The sequence below is a fragment of the Trichoderma breve genome, chromosome 5 (assembly GCF_028502605.1).
Source record: "Trichoderma breve strain T069 chromosome 5, whole genome shotgun sequence".
Classification (NCBI taxonomy): Eukaryota; Fungi; Ascomycota; class Sordariomycetes; order Hypocreales; family Hypocreaceae; genus Trichoderma; species Trichoderma breve.
Window position 1 is genome coordinate 188,841 of NC_079236.1, and position 23,251 is coordinate 212,091.

The following is a 23,251-nucleotide window of genomic DNA, read 5'->3' on the forward strand; positions in this document are numbered from 1 at the left end:
ACGTGACATCTACACACATCATCGCTGTATTCATCTGATGCACAGCGCTACTCATGGTAACAGTCTGGGGGTGCGGAGGACATGACTCCATGTCTCCATGTTCCGTATCAGCGTGGAGAAGCCCTGGCAAAAAGTCCCCCGGGCAGATATGATAGGTTACCATGCGTGGCGGAATGCGGATAAGTGAGAAGAAAGAAAAAAACAGGTGAAGACAAAAGAAAACAAGTGGCTGTCCGAGATGGCTTTGGCCCCGGCAATCGAGTGGGCAACCTTGAAGTCTTGCAAGTTGTGTTGAAACACCAAAGCTGACCTCTCAACCGGGCATCTTCACCACGTTGACACCATCAAGGCTCCAGCTCCATGCGGATAGCAGCCGCTTTTGGTGAATGAGATACAAGTCCGTCAAATAGTCGTATCAATAGCGCTCCTGATCGGATGTCATTGCGATGGAAAACGTGCAGTCAGATCGTCGCGCCAGCCTGAACATTTGAAGCCCTTTTCGGCCGAGCTCTCGGACAGGCCGCCCGAGGAAGCATCACCAGAGTGCCGAAAGCGTTGACCGAGCGGCTGCCGGGGAGGATGACAGGATGAGGCAGCAGAATTCTGAAGAAGCGAGTGCACACCTGGCGATGCACGTGGATAGAATGAGACGTCGGTGTTGGTGTTGAAGAACTTGAACTGGTGTTTTTTCCTTCATGAACTGAACTGAACTGACTCGGAGTGGCCGACTGTCAGCACTATCTGGGACAGTCGTTGACAGGCATACAGGGACGGCCATGCACCAAACCGCGGTTAGTTGCACCGACGAGGGCGCTAAACAGGCCTGCAGCAGTGCGCTAATCCCGACTTTTACAGAAGGGGTGGGGGCAGCTGTTGGTTCGAGGTTGTGGCGCTATCGCGAGTTTTGACACAACGGACTTTGCTAGGTCTTGTCCAGATCAGCGAGTTTGACGCCTTCCATCGGAGAAGCTAACACATTCGTACACGACGGGACTGATACTGACAACAGCGAGTAGTGTCGAGTAGTTTCGGAGCCGAGCGCCCGTCTTTGAGCGAGTGAAGGTGAAGAAGGCATTGATCGCCAATAGAAGCTGGCAGACGGGAAACGTTGCTGGAAGTGGTAGAGAGTTGGTGGTGGGGGGAGCCGGAAAAGGCGATGATGAGAAGCGGAAAAGGTTGAAGATGAATAGGTACATGTCAGTATGTGTAAGTTCAGTATGAACGTATGTACATCACTGAACAAAAAATATTCCAATAGATTCATGCGAATTCGAGCATCTTCTGCTGCAAGCCAGCTGGCTTGGTCTCCGGCCCGTCCCACAGCCAAGCACGGCCAAGCACAGCTGAGTCGAGAAGGCGGAGAAATGTGCGGCCGTATCCAGCCGAATGTGACAACGAAAGGTTGCACCGGTCCGAAGGCAGACCAAAGCTGCATGTTCAGCTGCTCATCGATGAATTATAATATCCAGTGAATTTGATATCGGTGGATAGGCAGATAAGGCATAAAGTCTATCTTATATCCATATGTTAAAACTGGCACATTACAACCGTCATTCAGCATGTGATAATGGAGAGTCAACCCGCAAACGCTCTGTGTCTGGAACTTTCGTACTGTAGGTGGGTTTCCTGCTAGCGCGCTACTTTCAGCCCCCGCCAAATCCCCATACACCGCCCACGTCGCCCGCAAACATTTGATCCATCCATCCAACCCATCCATGGTTCATCATCGCATCGCGGCTCTCCGCAGGTGGACCACGAGACGCCTTTTTCCTCAATCCTGAGCCCTGTCCCGTGCTGCTTCAGACCAGCCATCCTACTGTACTGCATCATTAGCTCATCGTCTTACCTTATCCTGTCCTGTCCATGCACCTCCGGCATCCACAAGCTTCCCGCTCTAGCGCCTTGAAAGCCATGAGGCTCGTCTAGACCTATTGAGAGCTCCAGCTCCAGCTCCTCTGCAGCTTTGCCATGGCGCCTGGCACAACACCATCATCGCCAGCCATCGCCCATCCTGTCCGTAATGTCAGTCCCTCTCTGTAACACCTCTTCTTCTTCTCTTTCTTCCCCTTCTTACAGGCATTGAGTACATACGGCACTTGTACATGTACTCGTACAATCTGCTGCGCCGTTTCTCCACCGTCACAACGCGCGTTTCTTTCGTTTATGCTGGGCACATGCGCACAGACCGGCTGACCTTGTTTTTTCTTGCTGCCATAGACGAGCAACGATGACACCATTACTCTGTCGCCTCAGCCGCGGGCTGCTCCCTCGAGATCGAGCCAAGCGAGCCAAGACCCGGCCAAGAGCGGCTGCTTGAAGCGCTTCCTCAACATCGTCATCGCATCGCTGGCCCGCTGCTTCGACGCCATGAGCTCCTCGACAAAAGCCGCGCTGCTGCGCTTCTTCCGCTGGCTCGACTCGCCGCTGGGCCACGGCGTCCTCAAATGCACCTTGGCCTACACCATCGCCAGCCTGGCCACCTTCCTCACGCCGCTCTCCAACTTCCTCGGCACGCTCGACGGGAAACATGTTGTGGCAACAATCACCGTCTATTTCCACCCGGCTCGGTCCACCGGCTCCATGATCGAGGCTGTCCTCATTGCCGTCGTCGCTATCGCATACGCCGAGCTTGTTTCGATCCTCTCCATGGTTGTCTCGGTCCTCGTCGGCTCCGTCATGGGTCTGGTCACTTTGGCGCATGTATTGGTCGTCATACTCTTCATTGGCGGTGGCTTTGGCTTCATGGGGTGGATAAAGCAAAAGATGGCAAACCCGCTCGTCAATGTCGGCAGTACCTTGGCGTCACTGGCCATCATCTCCGTCGTTACCAAAGAAAATGCCGTCATATCAAACGTCTTTTCCAACCAAAAGATTGTCCAGGTCTTTAAGATGCTCATCATGGGCATTACGTCCACGGCCGCCGTCAACGTTTTAGTTTGGAGGGTGTCGGCTCGCGATCTCTTGAGGACTTCCATGGCAAAGGCAACCACTTCTCTCGGAGGCATGCTTTCCACCATTTCTGCGAGTTTCCTGAAAGGAGTCGAGGAAGAGCAAATGTCTGCAGAATTCACTGCATCCTCAGCCACTTACGCAGTCACCTACCCACAAATGCTCAAGAACTTGCGAGAGGCCAAGTTTGAAGACTATCTCCTTGGTCGAGAGAGGATTTATGTCTTGCAGCGATCCACTGTCAAGGCCATTGAGACCCTGGCTCGCTCTATAGGCGGCTTACGCAGCGCAGCTAATACCCAGCTGTCCCTTCTCAAGCTGGCCGAGTCAGACGACGTGCCGCCTCCCCTGACGCGCTTCCTGACAGTCTCGTCACTAGGAGATTTTGAAGGCATATCGCCGAGTAGTTCGAGCCCGAGAGCGGCGGCCCATGTGTCAAGCAGGCCTAATTCGCCAGGACAACGGCCTAGTTCGTCCGCCCGTGATCACGATGATGGCCCTACCCCGTCATCTCTCTTCAAATTATTTGTCGATTTGATAGGTCCATCGATGGAAGCTTTAACACAAAGCCTTGTCCTGATTCTCCGAGAGTCGCCTTTGGGGTCTGCGCCCAATTATGAGGTTCCCATTAGCGACGAACTGCGGCAATCGCTGACGGAGGCCCTGTTTCAGTTCAATGTGGCGAGATTCGATGCCCTACGGCAAGTGTACAACATGATTGAGCGAGAGAAATCTACATCGAGGCAAATACAGGCCGGCTTAGAGGAAGTCGCTGCTGCCTGTGGACATTTCAGCTTCAGTCTGCAGACGTTTGGCGAGGAAATGCAAAAGTATCTGGATATTCTCGACGATCTCAAATTTGTCAACGAGCACAACAAACGAAGCTGGCGTTGGATACTCTGGTGGAGGAAAGACGACACCGAGGTACAGGGCCGTAAAATGTCAAGCCTGCCATTCGAATCATCACCCGAGGCCGAGAGCCTCATTAAGCCCATCAGGAAGCGGGATGTGCCCAGAGGTATTCCGGATTCCATGGTTCTCCGTAGAGACACGTACAATTGGCAAGCATCGCCTAATGCTAGCAAAATACTATCCGCAATTTCGCAGTCTATTCTGAGATTTGTGCGGAAAATTGCCCGAGACGACAGTAAGCACAGTAACCCATTCCATTCACCTCATGACTAAACTAACCCGCTCTTCTACTACCAGTTCTCTTTGGGCTCAAGGTTGGCATTGGCGCATCTCTTTGGGCAATGTTGGCCTTCTTAGAGGACACTCGAGACTTTTACAACCACTATCGTGGCGAGTGGGGGCTTTTGTCGTTCATGATTGTCTGCTCCATGACTGTCGGCGCTTCCAACACTACGGGCTGGGCTCGATTCATGGGGACATTCTTCGGTGCATTCTTCTCCTTGTTCAACTGGACAGTAAGCCAGGGCAATGCGGCGGCACTCATCGTACTTGGGTGGCTAGTTGCCTTCTGGAATTTCTATCTCATTGTCGCTCGCGGCAAAGCTCCTCTGGGTAGGATGACTATCCTGGCGTATAACGTGTCGACACTGTACGCATACAGCCTGAGCCAACGGGTTGACGATGACGATGACGACGAGGGTGGCCTGCACCCCATCATGATGAAAATTGTAAAGCATAGAGTTATTTCGGTCACGGCGGGTATTCTTTGGGGCCTGATTGTTTGTAGGGTCATCTGGCCCATCTCGGCCCGTAGAAAGTTCAAGGAAGGTGTCTCGATGCTTTACCTCCAGATGGGTCTTATCTGGAGGCGAGGGCCCCTTGCTATCCTTCTCCGCAGCGACTGCTCCGAAAGCTACCTCAAGTCCGGGGAGCAAGTTGCCATGCAGAGATACGCCAACCGCTTGGAGAGTCTTCGACAATCGGCTGCATCAGAGTTTGAGCTTCGCGGGCCGTTCCCGATGGAGACGTACGGCCGCATCATGCGGAGCACAAACCGGATCCTAGACAGTTTTTACGCCATGAGTCTCGTAGCACACCGGGATAGAAACCTCAGTGCGGGCGAGCGCGCCTTGTTAGAATACACGGCAACGGAGCGAGCCGTCCTGTGCGACCGCATATGCCACGTCTTTCAAGTGCTTGCCAGCTCCATGATGCTGGAATATCCCCTGACCGATGCGGTCCCGAGCGTCATTGGCATTCGCGATCGGCTGCTCGCCAAGATTTTCCAGTTTCGCAAAGAGCACTCAGTCGAAGCCATGAGAAACCTTGGTTCCATCCCGGAAAGAGAAGTCGACAATGGTGAAGGCAGCCATGATGCCGCCGCGGCTGTCACTCCCAGTGACGCTCCTGTGAATGCGGTGGTGGCTGAAGAGAAAGATTACGCTCTCCTTTACGCGTACACGCTGGTGACTGGCCAGGTTGCCCAGGAGCTGAAGATTGCAGAGAAGGAGATTGAGAAACTGTTTGGTGTGCTCAGCGAAGAGTCTCCTCTGCTTGTGTAATGGATGTTAGAGAAAGTTCGGTAAAAGGAGCAACAAAGGCGGCGCAATATTGGATACCCGTATAACTGTCATCGATACCTACCTAGAATGCATGCATACCTCACGGCGTTGAGTATTTCAATTTCATTTATTATTTCCGTTTTTACCTACGGAAATCGCTGGACGCCGTTAACTCATGATGTAAATAAACCCGTATAACAAACAGCAATAATAATAATAGTAATACAAGATCCACTCCCAGAAAGGATAACATGACTGGATCATATGGCATCTTATCATTCGCCCTTCATCTGAGCATCGTTCCATGCTTATGCCGCCTCAGAGTCTCCATGCTTTACTGAAGCTCCGGCAGCCGACACGCCAGAAAAGGGACACGTTCCCTGCGGTATCGCCTTGTCCTCCGCATCAGGCGCTCCCTCACCATTCGTATGGTCCTTCATATCTTCGTCGCTTAGAATCTTCTTGCCGTGCAGGTATCCCTCGCGCTCAATCTCAATGTCGGAGTCGGGCGACTCGAACTCGGCGCCGTCTTTGACGTGCCACTTGGCCATGAGGTCGTTTTGCACCCAGATGACCTTGTTGAGGGCCTTGACGAGGGCGATTTTGCGCTGGATGTGGAGGCGTGGGTGGGAGAGGATGGCCTCGTTCATGATGTCTTGGATGAAGCCTAGACAGGCGCCGAGATGGACGTATTCGATGTGTAGGGGGTGTTTTCGGCCAAGACCGACGTGCATCATGCTTTGTTACATCTCATGTCAGAATTTGTTCTATACAAGCTTGCTTTATAAATGCGCAGCTTCGTATTGAAACGACTTACCCAACTTTGTCGAGATACTCCCAAAACTCCATCTTGCTTGGGTCTGAACACAGCTTGTTCAGGTACGCCCGCAGGAACATCTTGCGATGCAGAATCTGCGGGCTGTTTTCATCGGGGATCTCATCGAGAGGACCCTCAAATGATGTGCTTCTGGTGGTGAAGGCGCGGGCAGTAATATCGTACTGGAGGAGCTTTTTGTAGACAATGTTGACGACAGCGGGGATAAGGGCTTTGATGTATTTGGAGTCGCTAATGAGGGCATCAATGTCACCTGGAATAAATACGGGTTAATATTACTTTCTTTTTGAGATTGACTTGCAGTTGTTGTCGTTTGTGTATGTAGTAAGACGTACGGCTTGAAAAGTCGAGAAATGAGTGGAGGTACTGGATTCGAATTTCCAGATTGGTGTACAGCTCCTCGCGCTGGATGTGTTTTATCGGCCTTGAGTAGGGGTTCATGGTGGCTATAAATGTATTTTTATGATAAGACACGCTTTATTATGACTTTTGAAAATATTCAATTTGAATGCGCTTCCGTATTGGATCAACGGCGAGGGAAATGGCGATATGAATGTCGCGTTTAGGGTAAGATGGTGAAGCGATGCGGGAGAGTGAAAGCAGAGCGAAGAATGTCTAAACAATTTTCTCTTTCTTTTCAACAAATTGTCCATACAGGTTTATTTATCAACCTTCTTGATCCAAATACAAGACCATACGAATAATCATATTGCTGCTACGATAAAAAACGAGCCATTTTCATCATAAGCTGGGCTGAATATGCATGATCGAGAACGTCACGCCATATCGGGAATCGTGACCTGGAGATATGGTCTGACAGGTGGGGGATAGGACGATGTGATGTAATTTGCTATGCATCATCCGTTATTGGCCGTTTCGCATCGTGCTTTTTTTTGAGGGGGATTTTTGATGAGGATTGTTTAGATGGATGGGGGAATTCGCGCATTGTTTGAGATTGAGCGTTTTCATGTGAAGAGCTGGATGGTGCTTGGCTTTGTGGTGATGGTGTCACTGCGGAATTAGGCAGTAATGTCGAGGTGACCTGATCATCTGGGTTCTCACCACGCGTTCTGGAACATAACGATGATAATTCGGACTCTTACGAGAACATGGGGAAATACACAAATAGCAGTGGATATACAAGTGCGAAACTCGTAACCCGCAATAGCTGAGTAGATGATAAATTACGTGCAGCCGGTTGCTGCCGAAACTTTCACTGTCGCGAGATGCAGAGATCGGTCTAATTTACGAGTCCCCGCCACAGCTGAGCCAAGGAATATGAGGTAATGCCGCTTACAAACGCAACATGGTTATTTGAGTAGCTGTATAGAGTTAATAGTTAAAGTAGCTCAAGCTTCCGTCCGCACACGATAACAAAGGGCTTCTTCCGTGCTGTTACAGTCAATGTGCTAATTTGTGCTACAACAACCAGCCTCCGCTTGAACCAGCTGCTCCCCGACCAGCCTTGACCGCTGCTGATTCTCCTCCCCGTGATAAGATGCTGCGTTACTTTACCTGCTTGAAGACGTTAGCGTTGATTCATCGCTAGCATCAGTATCGGTATCTGCCGGCGATCGGCCAGTTTTGCATTTATCCAGCGCCATTCTCCGCATCTCGAGCATGGGATCCCAATCGTCACCGGGAATTGAGCGAGACATGGAAATCACTTACCTCTCGCAGCAAGTGGAAAGAAGATTAGAGCGAAACAACAATCACTTTGGCGGCGAATTTTCCCGCAGAGATTGGTCTCAGTTGGTCAGCAAAGCCGCCAACACTGATTCAAATCAAGTCTCTACTACTCGTACACGAGATATCGACTGGCGATGAAACGTTACGCTGCTCCGCGCCAACACACACACGCAAGGGTCCATTCATTCGTAGTACATATTAGCAGTACTGCATGCCTGTAATCGAATCAGAGAAGCTGAGAAGCGGCACTTGCTGATCTGCGTGGAACTTGGGGTAACAGTAACAACGGATAGCTCATCTCCCCAAGACCCCGGAACTGGACCTGGAGCTGGAGCGGGACCCAGGCCGGAGACGAGAAACACAGTGAATCACTCCTGCAAGGGGCGGGACAGGAACGTGTATTTAATTTAAGCAGCTGTCCCAGAGCTGTTCGCCCTGCTTCCAAGCTCGTGTGGCCTGACCCTGACAAACTCATTCGACCATCAGCTCACAGCCGACAATGTTTTCCAGGGCCATTGTCGCCGCATTGGCCCTCAGCGGCCCGGCTTTTGCTCTGTGGCCCGTGCCGAAACACTCCTCGACCGGCAATGACACGCTCTTTATTGACCAGACGGTCCAGGTTACCTACAATGGTGAACAGGTGTGGTGGACTCCTCCATATGATGACCCCGGATCCCCGGACTTTGCTGAGACCAGGATCGATGACCAACAGGTTACTTACACGGCCGGCTACGTGCCTCCCAGCGGACCGCATTTCACCAGCAAGGAAATCGTTCAAGGCGGCGTCTCGCGGACATTCGGCGCCATCTTCCAGCAGGGCTTTGTGCCGTGGATGCTGCGTGAACGTGATTCGGACTCTGAACCGGCTCTAGGCGGAACACGGATCCGGACACTACAGATTATACAGACTAAGCACGATTCCGCGAATACCTTCAAGCCTCTGAATGGCGCAGTGAATGAATCCTATGCCCTGGATGTCGACGCAAAGGGCCACGCATCTCTCACCGCTCCGTCGTCAACGGGCATCCTTCGAGGCCTTGAAACCTTCTCCCAGCTCTTCTTCAAGCATAGCTCCGGCACTGCTTGGTATACGCAGCTTGCACCTGTTTCGATCCGCGATGAGCCCAAGTATCCTCACCGCGGCCTCCTGTTGGATGTCAGCCGTCATTGGTTCGAGGTTTCTGACATTGAGCGTACCATTGATGCTCTGGCTATGAACAAAATGAACGTGCTGCATCTGCACGCTACTGACACGCAGTCATGGCCGCTGGAGATTCCATCCCTGCCTCTGCTGGCTGAGAAGGGCGCCTATCACAAAGGCTTGAGCTACTCGCCGAGCGATCTCGCGAGCATCCAAGAGTATGGTGTTCATCGAGGTGTCCAGGTCATTGTAGAGATTGATATGCCAGGCCACGTCGGAATCGACAAGGCATACCCCGGGCTTAGCAACGCCTACGGAGTCAACCCGTGGCAGTGGTATTGCGCCCAGCCGCCCTGCGGATCTTTCAAGCTGAACAACACGGATGTCGAAAAGTTCATTGACAAGCTTTTTGAGGATTTGCTGCCGCGCCTGTCGCCGTACTCGGCCTACTTTCACACTGGTGGCGACGAGTACAAGGCGAACAACTCGCTGCTCGACCCGGCCCTTCGCACAAACGACATGAACACCCTGCAGCCGATGCTGCAGCGCTTCTTGGACCACGTGCATGGTAAGGTTCGCGATCTGGGACTCGTTCCCATGGTTTGGGAAGAAATGATTCTGGATTGGAACGCAACTCTGGGCAAGGATGTGGTTGCGCAAACTTGGCTTGGTGGAGGGGCGATTCAGAAGCTTGCCAAGGCTGGATACAAGGTTATTGACAGCAGCAACGACTTTTACGTGAGTACTGGCATGAAGACGTTTCTAGGGCTGTTATTTTTTTTTTTTTACTGACTATTGTTCTGCTGCTAGTATCTCGATTGTGGTCGTGGTGAGTGGCTCGATTTTGCCAACGGGGACCCCTTTAACAACAACTATCCCTTCCTTGACTGGTGCGATCCGACCAAGAACTGGAAGCTCATGTACTCACACGAGCCCACGGACGGCGTGTCCGATGATCTCAAGAAGAATGTCATTGGTGGCGAAGTTGCCGTCTGGACTGAGACTATTGATACGACTAGCTTGGACTCTATCATCTGGCCGCGAGCGGGAGCGGCAGCTGAGATTTGGTGGTCGGGCAAGATCGATGAGAAGGGAAACAACCGATCACAGATTGATGCACGGCCGAGATTATCGGAGCAGCGAGAGCGCATGTTGGCAAGGGGAGTCCGAGGAACGCCAATTACGCAGCTGTGGTGTAGTCAGGTTGACGTTCATAACTGCGAGTCTGGAAATTACTGATGCGGGTTAATGAACAAAGTATGTAATGTGGTATATACAAATGTTTCTTTTTCACGCTGCTATTTGTGAAGACCCAGGACGTCTCGTTTGTGTTGACGGTTAGACTGAAAATCACTTATAATAAGAATTCCAAGTCATTCAAGATGCCATTCATATTAATGTTCAACACTGTTTTGTCATTTTTGTAATTGAGAAAGCTGAATAAGACCAGAGTCCAGGCCTTTGCATTGTTGCTGTTCTTAAAATGGTATTACAAGCAAAAGGGCATATCACACACCGTTGAACCTGCGCCCTCTGGATTCCAAATGTAATGATTCGGCACTGTGAAGAAGCTTCAGTGTCTTTGATGTCATATGCAGGGGCGGCACTCCGCATTATGGAGCGACGGCTCTATTCCCCTCCAAGTCCCATTGCTGAGAAATATTTTGTCACCCAGACCTTTGTAGTGTTCCGTCCTCTGTAACTTATTCCACATCACCCTACATGCAATATTGATCCACCGAATATAGTAGGACTTGGTGCTCAGAAAAAGGGGTTGACTGGGACCAAAAGTCAAGACAACCAAATCAACTCCCGTGGAAGTCCCCGATTCGCGGATTTAATACTTGCTTGCATACGGGGGATGGTGGGATGACGGAACATTGCAGAAGCGGCTTTTCGGATCTCTTTCATGTTCCTAGTCTGAGTATTGCCGTGGTGGGTCGTATCCTATCCGGCATTCAATGCTCTAGAGGCTATACTCTTACACGTCGATTGGATAGTAATCTCAGAAGCTCGTATTCATGATTGCAAGACCGTTACTTGCCTTTCCAGGGTATTTGGTTGACTTATGGTCCGTATAAACGCCTAATGAGTGTCACTCTCTTCAACCTTGCGAGCCCCTAGCAGCATACAGGTATATAAGACACACAAACACCCGCCTGGCCCGGCACTTGTCAAACACCAAGAGGCAGACCAACCAACACACGGACTTTTAATCTAGAACTTCTTCAACGAATACAATATGCACGTTCCTCTTGCATCTCTCTCATTTGCTTCCCTCGCCGCGGCTTCTCTACCAGAGGGCGTGATCGAAATCCCGCTCCAGCGCATCAAAAACCAGAGCGCGTATGGCGCCGAATTCCTCGTCGGCAACCCGCCGCAAAAGGCCATTATTTCGGCCGACACGGGCAGTCCGACATATGCCTTTGAGTCACCCCGTACGTACTAACACTCCCAATTCCTCTTGAAATTCAATTACACGGGAGGAGATATGTCGATGCGACAATTTACATCGCTGACCTTTGTCTCACAGGCAATGTCGTATGCCAGAATGGCTTCTGCTCAAGCTACGGCACTTACGACAACACCACTTCCACCACAACAAAATGGATCAGCGATGGCTATAACGATTTGCTCATCGACCATGGCTTTGGAAGCTACATCAACGACACTCTTCAGGTCGGCGGCATCACCGTCAAAGACATGATGTTTGGCGTCGTCGAGCTAAACGCTGCCTCTTTTCCCATCAACACGCAACAGACTGCCATTTTCGGCCTTGGAGCCTTCTGTCAGACCAAGGCCTGTGACACCTACCCGACTTTCATCAACCAACTATACGAGCACGGTGTCATTTCCCGCCGTGCCTTTAGCGTATATCTAGGACCGAATGATGCCGACGCCAAAGCGTCGCTGCTCATCGGTGGAATTGATCTGGCTAAACGCCAGGGTCCCGTTTACAAATTGGATGTCCTAGATCCGACCACGATCGCGGCGAATGAGCAGCCAAACTGGATCCCCCTTTCCAGCCTCGAATTGCAGCTTGCAAATGGAACCAAAGTCACCTCTACCTATGACAATGGCACATACGCTCTCTGGGACACCGGCTCTCCCGGATGGTACGTCCAGCAAGATCTTTTTGACGCCCTCACCAGTTATTGGGGGCTCGCAAACCCTGATCCAAATGACACCTTATTTGTGGACTGCAAGTTCCGTGAGCCATCTGATGACTCCATTGCTGTGAATCTTGGTCAAGGAATTGTCTTCAATGTGCCGCTGAGTTCTCTGCCCATAGACAACGGTGATGGCACTTGCACTGCACCTGTTGCGCCGTTTGGTACCTTAATGGGTGATACTTTTCTCCGCAATGTCTACTTTACCTTCGATTACGACAACCTGACGATTGAGTTTTCTCTCGCAAAGTACACTGATGAGACGAACATTGTCAAGATTGAGTAATGAATGTGGCAGCCAAGCATTGTGTGGGCATACTTATGGTCTGTAATCAGGGATAGGAGGAGGAACACCGACTTGCACTTGCGATTATGAATGATGATGCATCAATGAAGATAGTATATAGTAATTGAATAATTATTTACATCATCTTTTGCTAGCTGCGATCTATGTCAATTTAATGCGCCACCGGAAGCTTTCCTTTTGGCTGCGCATCACCAAATAGAATATCCACCGCCGCAGAAAATGCTTCGACAGTCGGCTCATAGACAGCGATGTAAGTGCCTATCTGAGCATCATCCAAGAAGTCGTACGGCGCACATGTTGCAATTGAGATTAAAGGCGATGCACCACGCCTCTTGGCAATTTCTAGGCCGAGCTCCTTCTGGTATTTAGATTCACGGGCATTGCGAGTGGCTAAGATAACAACATCGGCCTCTTCCACTTGCTTCCACTGCTCATCCGTGAGGGTAGATTTAGTAAATCGGACATCAGAAAACTGAGGTGCTCTCTTGCGGATACGATCTCCGAAAGTCTCTCCGATCCAAGGAACTCGAGTTGGCAGAGTTCCGCTATCAACAGCTCCGCCGATGGGCACATCGGGTCCGGGAGAGATAAATGCAATCTTTGTGGCCGACTTGAGAGGCAGAAGACCCTCTTGGGCTCGGACAAGAGTAGTTGCATCTGCGTATACCTTGTGAGCGAGCTTCTCTCCCCTCTCGTTGATTGTGGCCAAGGTCGCTGGGGGCTCTGCGTGGAGAGCAACGTCCCAGTTTGTGTATCTATCCTTTAGCTTTCGAAGACGCTCCAGAGATTCGTCGACTCTCTCCTGAGAGAGCTTTCCGGTGTTTATAGCTTCGCAGACGTGGTCAATAGCTCCCGATTGCACGTCAAAAGTATGGCAGATCATGACGTTGTCAACACCAGCCTGGAATGCCATGAGTGATCCTTCAACAGTGCCATAAGTCGCACGGACGCCATCCATTTCGAGACAGTCAGTCATGATGACACCGTCGTATTTCCACTCATTTCGCAAGATTCCAATGCTGTCTGGGGATAGAGTTGCAGGTAAGCCATCCTTTAATAACTGTGGAAGAGAAATGTGAGCCGTCATGATCATCTCAATGTTGTCGGCAACGGCATCGCGGAACGGAATAAGTTCCAGTTTATCCATATCAGCCCTTGATTTATCAATAACGGGCAGTCCGTAATGTGAATCCACGGCGGTATCTCCATGGCCTGGGAAATGCTTGATGCACGGCACCACTTTGTGCTCTCTCAGGCCTTTTGTGCAGGCGGCTGCAAATTTGGATACTGTTTCTGCTTGGTCGCTGGGGCTTCGAACACCAATCACGGGGTTTAGTGGCTCTGAGTTAATGTCGCCAACTGGGGCGTAGTTCATGTTGATGCCGAAATATCGCAGCATCTCAGCTGTGGCCTTTCCAACTTCATAGGCCGAATCGAGAGAGCCAGCGGCGCCGAGAGTCATGGGGCCGGGCTGCTGAGAGGCAACGGGTGGTGAAATGCGAGTAACCAATCCATTTTCTTGGTCTATTCCGATGAAAAGAGGCTGGCTGTGACCTGCATCCTTGGCAATCTTCTGGAGACCCAAACACAGCGCCTGGAGCTGTGCAGCATCAAGCACGTTGCGCTTGAACAGGACAATTGCTCCGACGCCGTAATCACGAATCAGAGTTGTGATCTCTTTGTTAATTTCACGACCGTGAAAGCCAACCGCAAATAGCTGAGCGTAAACAAGTTAGCCATGCCTCGTCTTGGCGAGAAGGTGGTTAGATCTCACCTGGCCGACTTTCTTGCGCTGCTCCGCTGACACCATTTTGAATGTCTCGAAGCTGATCCTGGATATAACACGACCGGATATTGAAGTCAAATACCTCTCCTTCCTATTTCGTATGCCTCTCGAGGGGAGTCCGGAGAGAATCCAAGTATCAGTTTCGCAATTTGTGTTGGGCTAGGCAGGTGATGGTCTAAGGTTCTGATCCTTAATGAGCTTCATTTACCACTTGCGGGGCATTAACCTCTTTACTAAACAATGTAACGTCTCGGGTGCCGCTGCCGAAAATTGCTTGAAGCTTATCTTCTTCACTTCATTATTCCCCGGAAACTGCTGTTTGGGAATGCCTCGATTTGTTCGCCGATATAGGCTATTCTGTCATCGTGTCTTGGAGTGGGGGTCAAGCGATGTTTTGGCCAGCAATGGCATTGGCTTGGCTACAAAAGTGGCTTGAAAATGTAACGTGGAATTTTGACCCCCAATAGTATGGACAAATGAGCTCGCGGGGGTTTGAAGCAGTTGATGCACTGCATGTGTTGACTGGGAAAGAATCGACACACTCGATATTACAATCGTCTCTCTACATTATCCGGACTACAATCAACATCTCAAAACTCTTGACCGTCCCTTTCAAGGCCGAAAAGTTTACCTATCTCAGAATTATGATGCCTCACACGGAATCTCCAACCCCACTACTGCGACAACGAATAATTTCCCCGCCATGGAGACGTGAATGGTGGGGGAGGGGTAATTCTGTCAAGTTGACTTGCAAGAAATGAGGCGGCGATATTATTGACGCAGATATAAGGGACAAATATCAGTAGAATTATGCTCATAAACCACAGCTGGCCGAATCTGCAAATGGTTACTCTCTATCGTGTCACAATACACACTTGACTAGATATGCTTTGAGCAAACATTGGGACACCTATATGGAGACACAGAAACGGCCGATGGTGGATATATGACAGAGTGAAGAATCAATCATTATACTAATATACATACATTACTAATAGGAGATGTCTGTGTCTTATGATGGTAGACTGCAAACAGCCGGATCTGATCTTCCTTGCCAAAATCATGATGCCATTTGCTGAAATGCTGCCATCATATCAGCCATTGCCTGCGCTCCATCGTCGGAAAACAGCATCTTGGAATTTTGCCACGTTTCTTCTGCCGCTCGTTTAGATCTTTCGAACATCTTTGTATCGAATTCTGAAACCAGAGGTGTCATGATCTGTTGGAATTCTGCAGCGCTTTCGACCTTATCCCACGATTGGATGATTGTATTCGCAAGATCCAACGAATCCCACAATGCAAGGTTGACGCCTTCCCCTGCCCATGGCATCATCAAATGAGCCGCATCGCCAATGATAGCAACGCCCGGTTGTGCCTCCCATGTATGGCCAATGGGGAGCATGTACAGGGGCTTTGGCTCAGACAATTGAGTCGCGTTTGCTGTAGCCAGTGTTTCGTCGACGGCAGTGGAAATAAGATCTTTGACTTGCTCACCCCAAGTACCAAAAAGATCTGAACTGTCTATCAAGGCTTTTTTCAGGCTTCCGGCTTCCAAGACTGCCGAAGGTTCGCAAAATGGAGTTTCATCTTCTGTCGAGACTCCAACGTAAAGGCGAATGGAGTCTTGTACCCCACGATGGCTTACAACACCCTTTTTACTGCCGAGAATGAAGCACGAGCCAGAGCCAACCAGGGTAGACAAAGCAGGATAGCGAGTTGTAGCGTTGAGGATGTCTAATGTGAGATATTGCATGCCGCCGTAATAGGGCTGGACTGTTGTTATAAGATTGCGAATCTTGGACCAAGCCCCATCTGCGCCCACCACGAAATCGTGCTCAAAGATTCCTTTGGTACCGAAATCAAGGGAAATTCGGTTCGTAGATGTTCGGCTTGCGCTTAGCAGCTTGCACTCCCAGTTTATACGCTCAGTGGGTATCGACGCGAGCAACAAGTGCGTGAGTGTGTTACGCGCAATTTCGGGGCGGCTTTGAGGCCCTGGACCTCCATTGTCTCTATGAGTTACCCGGGCATGCTTATTCATGACGACGAGCTCTTCACTGCAGTCAAGGATATGCTTCTGGAAGTCTTCCCACAGACCACAGGCGCGTATGGCTGCTAGTCCAGACTCTTGGTGAAGATCTAACATGCCGGATGGCGTCAGAAGACTCGAATCGTCGGGTTTGTCCCGAAGTTCATAAATTGTGAATGGAATCCCATGTTTATAGAGGAGAACGCCAAGACAGAGACCAGACGGCCCTCCGCCAATGATAGCGATGCTGGGAAGTGAATCTGAGGCTGGCATGTTGTGGAGGTTGTTCAGAAAAGTGATAAATGGCTGCCAACTGAGAGCCTATCCTGCAAGTTTAACTGAACTTCTTCTCTGGAGGCTGGATGAATAGCGTCAACTTGATTTAAATAGCTACTACTGAAATCCTTCATCGTGTCCTTTCGGCATAGACTCGAGATGACCAGTGCTGTCCTTTTCACATCTACGCACTAAGATATCGAATGGCATACGTAGCCAGACACGTTGACTCATTGAAAAGCACCTTCAGTCGGTTTCATCTGGACAACTTCGGACACGACGCAAGAACAAGATCCTGATCCAGGATTCTTCACGTGACCTCGGACGCTCGTCCGGGCGCTCTCGGGCCCGAAGCCGGTATCGGCGGATTTATTTCGGACGGCCGAAGTTCTCTCGGATTAAAGGCGTTGGATGGCTGTTTGATGCATCATCACAGAGGTTTTGACAGCATTGGAGGTGTTGGTTGAGTCTTTAGGATGAAGATGATCATTATTTTCGTATTTCGTATTTAGATTGAGATGTATGACTCTTGATATGGAAATTATTATATATAATGCTGGGTTCGGATCATGTCCCATTCGCGTTGATCTACAGCTACAACCGACTGGGCTTGAACACGTATAGCCCAATCTCTCCTCATTCATCCCTCGAATCTGATCTACGAAATGATATCTCGTCCCCTTAGCCGACTTCCAAAGATTTTGCTCACCAGAACAATGGCCACGCAATCAACTGGCCAGGGAAGAGCAGCCGCCACGAAAGATTGGTCGGCGGCTCAGTATCTCAAATTCGCTGAGCAGCGCACCCGACCCTCGCGTGATCTTATTGCTCAAGTGCCTCTGGCATCGCCAACTCGCATTATCGACATTGGATGCGGCCCTGGTAATTCAACTGAAGTCCTTGCGAAACAATGGCCGGATGCGCATATTTCGGGCATGGATTCCTCTCCCGACATGATTGAAACGGCACGCAAGGCACTGCCTAACCTGGACTTTACTGTGGCGGATCTAGCAACTTATACGCCAGAGGGACCGGTTGACCTTCTCTTTTCCAATGCAGTCTTTCAATGGATCAACTTTGAGGACAGGATCCCCATCATCAGCCGCCTGATTCAATCCCTCAAGCCTGGAGGTGTTTTTGCATTCCAAGTTCCCGACAACCACACGGAGAAATCTCATGAAGCCATGCGTGCAGTTGCCGAGAACGGTCCTTGGGCAGAGACCCTTGGACGACTCAAGCCGGCACTGGGGCCTTTCCAGACGCCTATTGAGCTTTACAATGGACTGAAGCCCCTGTGTTCGTCTATAGATGTGTGGCATACGTATTACCAGCATCCTTTGGGTGGTCACCATGAGATTGTTGAATGGGTCAAGGGCACGGGGCTACGGCCCTTTATCGATCCGCTCGAACCTGACCAGAAGGAAGGATTTCTAGCAGCGTACCTGGAGAAGCTCAAGGAGCTTTATCCCCTTTGCGATGATGGATCTGTCTTGCTGCGATATCCTCGACTATTTTTTGTTGCTGTCCGCGCTTGAGTTCGGCACGAGCATTGTATCTATTTACAGGAGTCTAGTTTGATTCATACAAATACAGCTTTTAAAGCGAATAATCTGCTAAACTTTCGCAAAAAATGCGCGATTCTTCCGGAATCTGGCAACTGCCACGAGAGCCGTAGCTCCCAATCCCATGCAGCCAGCATATGTGATGGCGGGTCTGTATGCCTCGAATCCGCCCCCTGTTCCTCCGTAGGCATCGAGAAGATATCCAGCGATTGGTGAACCCTGAAATTATTAGCAAATTGAGTATTGTCTATCGGTATTGTGGATGGGCTGTGAAGGCTTACCATGAGATATCCACCGCCCCAACCAGTAACAATCATGGCCATGGCCACAGACACTCTCTGAGACCCAAAGACATTACCCACCACCGTAGGCATGGTGGAAAAGAAGCCACCGTTAGCTGCACCGTTGATAACAACGAAAACAATTAGTGGAGCCAGGGTTTTCGAAGCAGGCCATATCGCTAACATAGTAACGGCGTTAATCAACAGAGAAAACATTAATACGTTGAGAGCGCCAAATCTGTCACAAAGGAAGCCACAGAGAATCCTCCCTGCAGCGGATGAGAGATTAAAGCCCGCCAGGAGACCAGCACCAGTCGATGCAGACAGACCGACAGACCTGCTGTAGAGCGGAATAAAGAACGCGGGAACCAAGAGAGGAAAAGTTGCAATCGCGCCAGCGGTGAATATGATTACGAACCCGAGATCGCGGAAAAGACGCCTAAATACGTTATCAGCTTAGGAATTGAGTCTCCCAAAGGATTCGTCTCACCATTCGATGAAGCTTGCGGTTTTGACTGGCGATCTCTCTTTCACCAACCATGCCGCAGGGAGACCGGTAGCCAGTGTCACAAGTCCAAGAACTCGATACGCCCATGCAATTCCGTGTCGCTGAATTACTGCATCTAAGAGAAAACTCGTAGTCGCTCCACCAAAGCCTCCTCCAGCGAATACGATGCCGTTTGCCAGTCCCCTCTTCTTGCTGAAATACTGTGCCGGGGTAGCAGATACAGCCATGAAACAGAGGCTCATCCCAAGACCGAGAGTAACGCCAGAGGTGACGAACAATCCTGCGAGGCTGGAGACTGCGAAGCTGCTCACTATTTCAGACATGCCGAGGAGAAAAATGCCTAGGATGGCTGTTCGCTGGGCCCCAATTGCTCGGATGATGCGCGCATTGAGAATAGCCAAGCAGGAGATGAGGGCAATGGCCAATGAGCCAACATATGACAAAGTTGCGGGACTTGAGAGTCCCTTTTCCACAAGAGCTCCTTGGAGTACACCCCAGCTATAGCCCATTCCTACAAACTACAATGAATGAATTCGTATCAGTCATGTATCCCTTACCCAAACACGCACCATGTTGGAGATCCAGATATGTACTCACCCACCACGTGATGATGGCACAGGCACCAACGACGACCCAGCCATATCCTCCATCCGGCACGACCGAGTCTGCTAGACGAGAAGCTTCCAAGACATCATCAGATGACGAGGTTTGAGACTCGTCAACGACTGCATTGTTGTGAAACCGGTTATGCCCAGATGCGTTATTCTGTATGGGAAGCTCAACGAGCTCAACTGCGGTGGTCGTTGAAGTCGCCATTGTGATGGAAAATAGGATACAGCAACTCTGTGTTTTTCACTAGGCCACAGACTTTATATCAACGGCCAGTTGTTTTTTTTGCTGATGATCGCTATAGGCCGTGGTGAATTCTTAGGCCGAGCGGTCCACATCCTGGCACGCCCTCTGCTTGACAAGATTCGGAGACAAAAATTGGAGCAGCGTTGGTGGCGCTTTATGCCGGTATTGAATGAGCCGAGGACGGACACTTCCACGTTATCTATTCAAAAGCAACGAATAAACGTCTGCTGACTCATCTCTCGTCGGCTAGATTGCTTCTACGCTTTGGTATCGGCTGTGGGCTCAGATCCGGATATGGGATGTGTACACGTGTAGGTGGATGGATGGGTCAGTTATTTTTATGATGATGAGCAGGCACTAAAGCTGTGAAGCAAACCGAATAAGGTCAATTGTTAATATTCTTTTTATTCATCTGCCTGTATTGGCATATTTTTGTACAAGGCCATCTTTGATGCCTGTCAAATTATGTCGCTAAAATGTTCACAGAAATGCAATCGTTATCCTCGCTCTCAACCCTGGAACGGAGTCTCGAAGGGTCTCTCCGCCTGGGGCGTAATGCGAGCAAGGTGTCGCCTCTGTCCGTTCTCCCAATCCACCAGGGCGCTGTGCTGGGTGACTCTGTTGTCCCAGACAACAACAGTCTTGTCCTCCCATTTGACGCGAGCCTGGAAGTCGGCTCCGAGAGCTAGATGATCATACAGGAACTTGAGGATAGTGTCGGACTCTTCCTTCTTCAGGCCAACAATGTCGCGAGTGACTATTGAATGGATGTTAGTTATCCGAATCATATTCATATGACAGTCCAGCTAGCGTTTAGGACACACGAGACTTACACTGAGGGTTGACATAAATGGCCTTCTCTCCCGTAGCAGGGTGAGTTCGGATGATGGGGTGAGCATGAACGACAGGGTCTCGTCGCTTGATGCTGTTGCGAGCAGCGGCGGCATTGACCTGCTCAATACCCGAGTGGGTAGCCTGGAGGCCATGCAGACGCTCCTGGAAGAGAGGGCTGAGTCGCTTGTATGCCGTGACGGCATCAACGAAGATGGTGTCGCCTCCAGTCTCAGGCTTGTCCAAGATGTACAAGAAGGTGGTTCCGGGAGGCTGAGCCTCGTATGAAACATCAGAGTGCCATGCCACAGAACTGGTTCTGGTCTTGAAGTAGTCCAAGTGGCCCTTGTCGTTCACGCCACGGTGGACGAGATGAACCTCGGGGTAGTTCTCAGGGGAGCCGGATGTGGGGTGAATGTGGTGACGTCCAAAGTATGAGCCGAACTTGAGGGCGTCGGCAATGGGCAGATCAGCAAAGTCCTGGTCTCGGAAGGCCACAACCTTGCGCTTGGCGACGTAGTGAGCCAGTTCATCTTTGCCGGCGTCGCTGAGGGAGGACAGCTGGATGCCTCTCACTTCGGAGCCGATGGAGGGAGTGAGCTCCGTGACCTTGACTCCGCTGGGAAGAAGATTGGGATACGAGGTATCGGCATCCTTGCCATGCTCGTAGTGCTCAAAAGGCGTAAGAGGAGGGTACTTCTGTTCTGGGTTCCATGTTGGGAGGTAGTGAGGGTACTGTATATGTCGTGTGAGTATAAGGGACTGTTACACCGTTCAATTTAACAGACTCACGTGGGCAGCAGGGCCGCCAGCCTTGCCCTCCTCAGCGTCCTTGTCAATGTAGGTCAGATCAATCTCCTTGTACTGTCCAAGATCCAGCTTATAAACGGATGCCGGAACAGGGCCGTTGTTGCTGGTAGTGGTAGTAGTCTCAACCAATGCGGGAGCCATTTTGTATGAGATTCAAATGTCTTCTTCCTAAGATTCTTCACGGAAATAATAAGACAATTCGCTTCCAATGGCCCGTTGGGCACTGTCCCTTTTATACGTTTGCCCAACCTGCGTCTCTTCCCCTCTCTGTCGCGGCCCATCGGTCTCATTTCATCGGCATCGGGCGAACCCCACCCCCACAATGGCATGCATCGTGAACTCTATGGCGAATTGACGAATCATCCAATCATCCAGTATGAGACCTGTCTGATCTTCGGATTTACAATTTAGCAGATAAATAATGTTAATTGGTACATTTCCTGACTGCAGATTTGGGAGGCCGCCACTGTATCGCGCTACCAGAGATGATCTGTACGGTGTTGATGCTATTGATAGTGCGAATCACGCAATCCAGCTTATACAGTGTAATCGCTGCAGCAGTTGCACGACCACGAAGCACGCAATATACATCCTTTTCTTGGCTGATTACGTTTACATGCTAAATCTTCAGCTATAGGCTCTTTCATTATCCCGATTGCGGCAGCGGGTCATCGCTAAACGGATCTCGTCATGTGTCTGATTGTTGACTGGCACTTGAGGTCCACAGAGCTGGGTTATCGCTTCTCTGTATGCGCTCCAAAGAGGAAAGTCAATTACAAATCTCCCCTGAGATTTGAGCTATTTCTTGCGAGTAATCGTATTCAGCTAGAGGATTTGGGTGCGATAGGAACGTATCAGATCCCAATGCAGCCTGAAGTTTGGCCATGAAGCAATGACGAAATACGGCATCTGCCGAGAGCCCGAGGGCTCGATGTTGCCCGCAAACTTCAAAGTTAATACCGTGGTGGCCTTGATATAATTAAATGTTATGCATTTGACTTTTTCACAACTAAAAGAAGAGTAAAACAAGATAGAAATAATACTCCCTTGATTACCGCTATAGAGGGCTAGCATCAGTCGAGTCCCAAAGCTGCGAAAACGGAGCCATGCATTATCAAGTGGAAGGGAATCCTGTCGCATTGCGCAACGAATAACGCATATCTGGCTGAATTCTTAGCTCCTGTCCGATGGGTCCCTTCATTACCTCATATAGCTAGAAGATGACGAACCTATCTAATCTTGACTGCGTATCAACGTCTTCCCCAAGTGGTTTCATGTTGCTGCAGCTCTCAGCTGATATACCTGGAAGAGGAATAAATGGTGATGATTGTATCATATTAGTACTGGAAGCCGCAAGAAGAAGGAGTCCTCAAGCCGTTAAATCCCCTATTTATATACCCAAGAGCTTCCATTAATAAAATAAATAGCCCATAATAAGTGAAATGTAGACGTGTGTGTAATAGAACGCCGTGAATGAATGCAGCTTACTTCATGTAAGCATGTAAGCAGTATGGAAAGGTCGAATTCATTTACGGTTATAAGCGGGAAATTGCACTTGTCCATGTGACAGAAGCACAAGCGACCGGTTAATTCAATGCATGCAATGCCATTCAGCCACGCCTGTGATGATTGCATCAAACTTGCACTTTATCCACTATCCTGTTGCAAACGTTTATCTCATTGGAGCACTGCAAAATGCACAACGGCCATAACTGCCCAACGCCGAATCATTAGTAGACACATATAAC

The 23,251-nt window shown here is 50.1% G+C and overlaps 9 protein-coding genes across 9 annotated transcripts; 4 read left to right on the plus strand and 5 right to left on the minus strand.

Moving 5' to 3' along the window:
* Positions 1–1,968: 1,968 nt before the first annotated feature.
* Positions 1,969–5,423, plus strand: T069G_07770 (fusaric acid resistance protein-like domain-containing protein; the record flags this gene model as incomplete). Its single annotated transcript, XM_056174980.1, has 4 exons — positions 1,969–2,013; positions 2,218–3,873; positions 3,940–4,096; positions 4,159–5,423. 4 exons carry the CDS (start codon positions 1,969–1,971, stop codon positions 5,421–5,423), a joined length of 3,123 nt encoding a protein of 1,040 aa, XP_056025929.1.
* A 308-nt stretch (positions 5,424–5,731) lies between these two features.
* On the minus strand, positions 5,732–6,699 carry T069G_07771 (protoglobin domain-containing protein; the record flags this gene model as incomplete). The annotated part of the gene is made up of 3 exons (XM_056174981.1): positions 5,732–6,161; positions 6,241–6,511; positions 6,594–6,699. 3 exons carry the CDS (start codon positions 6,697–6,699, stop codon positions 5,732–5,734), a joined length of 807 nt encoding a protein of 268 aa, XP_056025930.1.
* A 1,747-nt stretch (positions 6,700–8,446) lies between these two features.
* On the plus strand, positions 8,447–10,327 carry T069G_07772 (glycosyl hydrolase family 20, catalytic domain-containing protein; the record flags this gene model as incomplete). The annotated part of the gene is made up of 3 exons (XM_056174982.1): positions 8,447–8,587; positions 8,660–9,826; positions 9,899–10,327. The coding sequence occupies 3 exons, from the start codon at positions 8,447–8,449 to the stop codon at positions 10,325–10,327; spliced, it is 1,737 nt and encodes a 578-aa protein (XP_056025931.1).
* Positions 10,328–11,330: 1,003 nt separating this feature from the next.
* T069G_07773 (eukaryotic aspartyl protease domain-containing protein) lies at positions 11,331–12,544 on the plus strand (the record flags this gene model as incomplete). The annotated part of the gene is made up of 3 exons (XM_056174983.1): positions 11,331–11,526; positions 11,622–12,335; positions 12,381–12,544. The coding sequence occupies 3 exons, from the start codon at positions 11,331–11,333 to the stop codon at positions 12,542–12,544; spliced, it is 1,074 nt and encodes a 357-aa protein (XP_056025932.1).
* Positions 12,545–12,716: 172 nt separating this feature from the next.
* On the minus strand, positions 12,717–14,375 carry T069G_07774 (uncharacterized protein; the record flags this gene model as incomplete). The annotated part of the gene is made up of 2 exons (XM_056174984.1): positions 12,717–14,282; positions 14,340–14,375. The coding sequence occupies 2 exons, from the start codon at positions 14,373–14,375 to the stop codon at positions 12,717–12,719; spliced, it is 1,602 nt and encodes a 533-aa protein (XP_056025933.1).
* Positions 14,376–15,411: 1,036 nt separating this feature from the next.
* T069G_07775 (FAD binding domain-containing protein) lies at positions 15,412–16,653 on the minus strand (the record flags this gene model as incomplete). The annotated part of the gene is made up of 1 exon (XM_056174985.1): positions 15,412–16,653. One exon carries the CDS (start codon positions 16,651–16,653, stop codon positions 15,412–15,414), a length of 1,242 nt encoding a protein of 413 aa, XP_056025934.1.
* A 719-nt stretch (positions 16,654–17,372) lies between these two features.
* On the plus strand, positions 17,373–18,191 carry T069G_07776 (methyltransferase domain-containing protein; the record flags this gene model as incomplete). The annotated part of the gene is made up of 1 exon (XM_056174986.1): positions 17,373–18,191. One exon carries the CDS (start codon positions 17,373–17,375, stop codon positions 18,189–18,191), a length of 819 nt encoding a protein of 272 aa, XP_056025935.1.
* Positions 18,192–18,269: 78 nt separating this feature from the next.
* On the minus strand, positions 18,270–19,823 carry T069G_07777 (major facilitator superfamily domain-containing protein; the record flags this gene model as incomplete). Its single annotated transcript, XM_056174987.1, has 4 exons — positions 18,270–18,437; positions 18,500–18,938; positions 18,990–19,525; positions 19,605–19,823. The coding sequence occupies 4 exons, from the start codon at positions 19,821–19,823 to the stop codon at positions 18,270–18,272; spliced, it is 1,362 nt and encodes a 453-aa protein (XP_056025936.1).
* A 548-nt stretch (positions 19,824–20,371) lies between these two features.
* On the minus strand, positions 20,372–21,644 carry T069G_07778 (taurine catabolism dioxygenase tauD, tfdA family domain-containing protein; the record flags this gene model as incomplete). The annotated part of the gene is made up of 3 exons (XM_056174988.1): positions 20,372–20,619; positions 20,696–21,428; positions 21,486–21,644. 3 exons carry the CDS (start codon positions 21,642–21,644, stop codon positions 20,372–20,374), a joined length of 1,140 nt encoding a protein of 379 aa, XP_056025937.1.
* Positions 21,645–23,251: the final 1,607 nt, after the last annotated feature.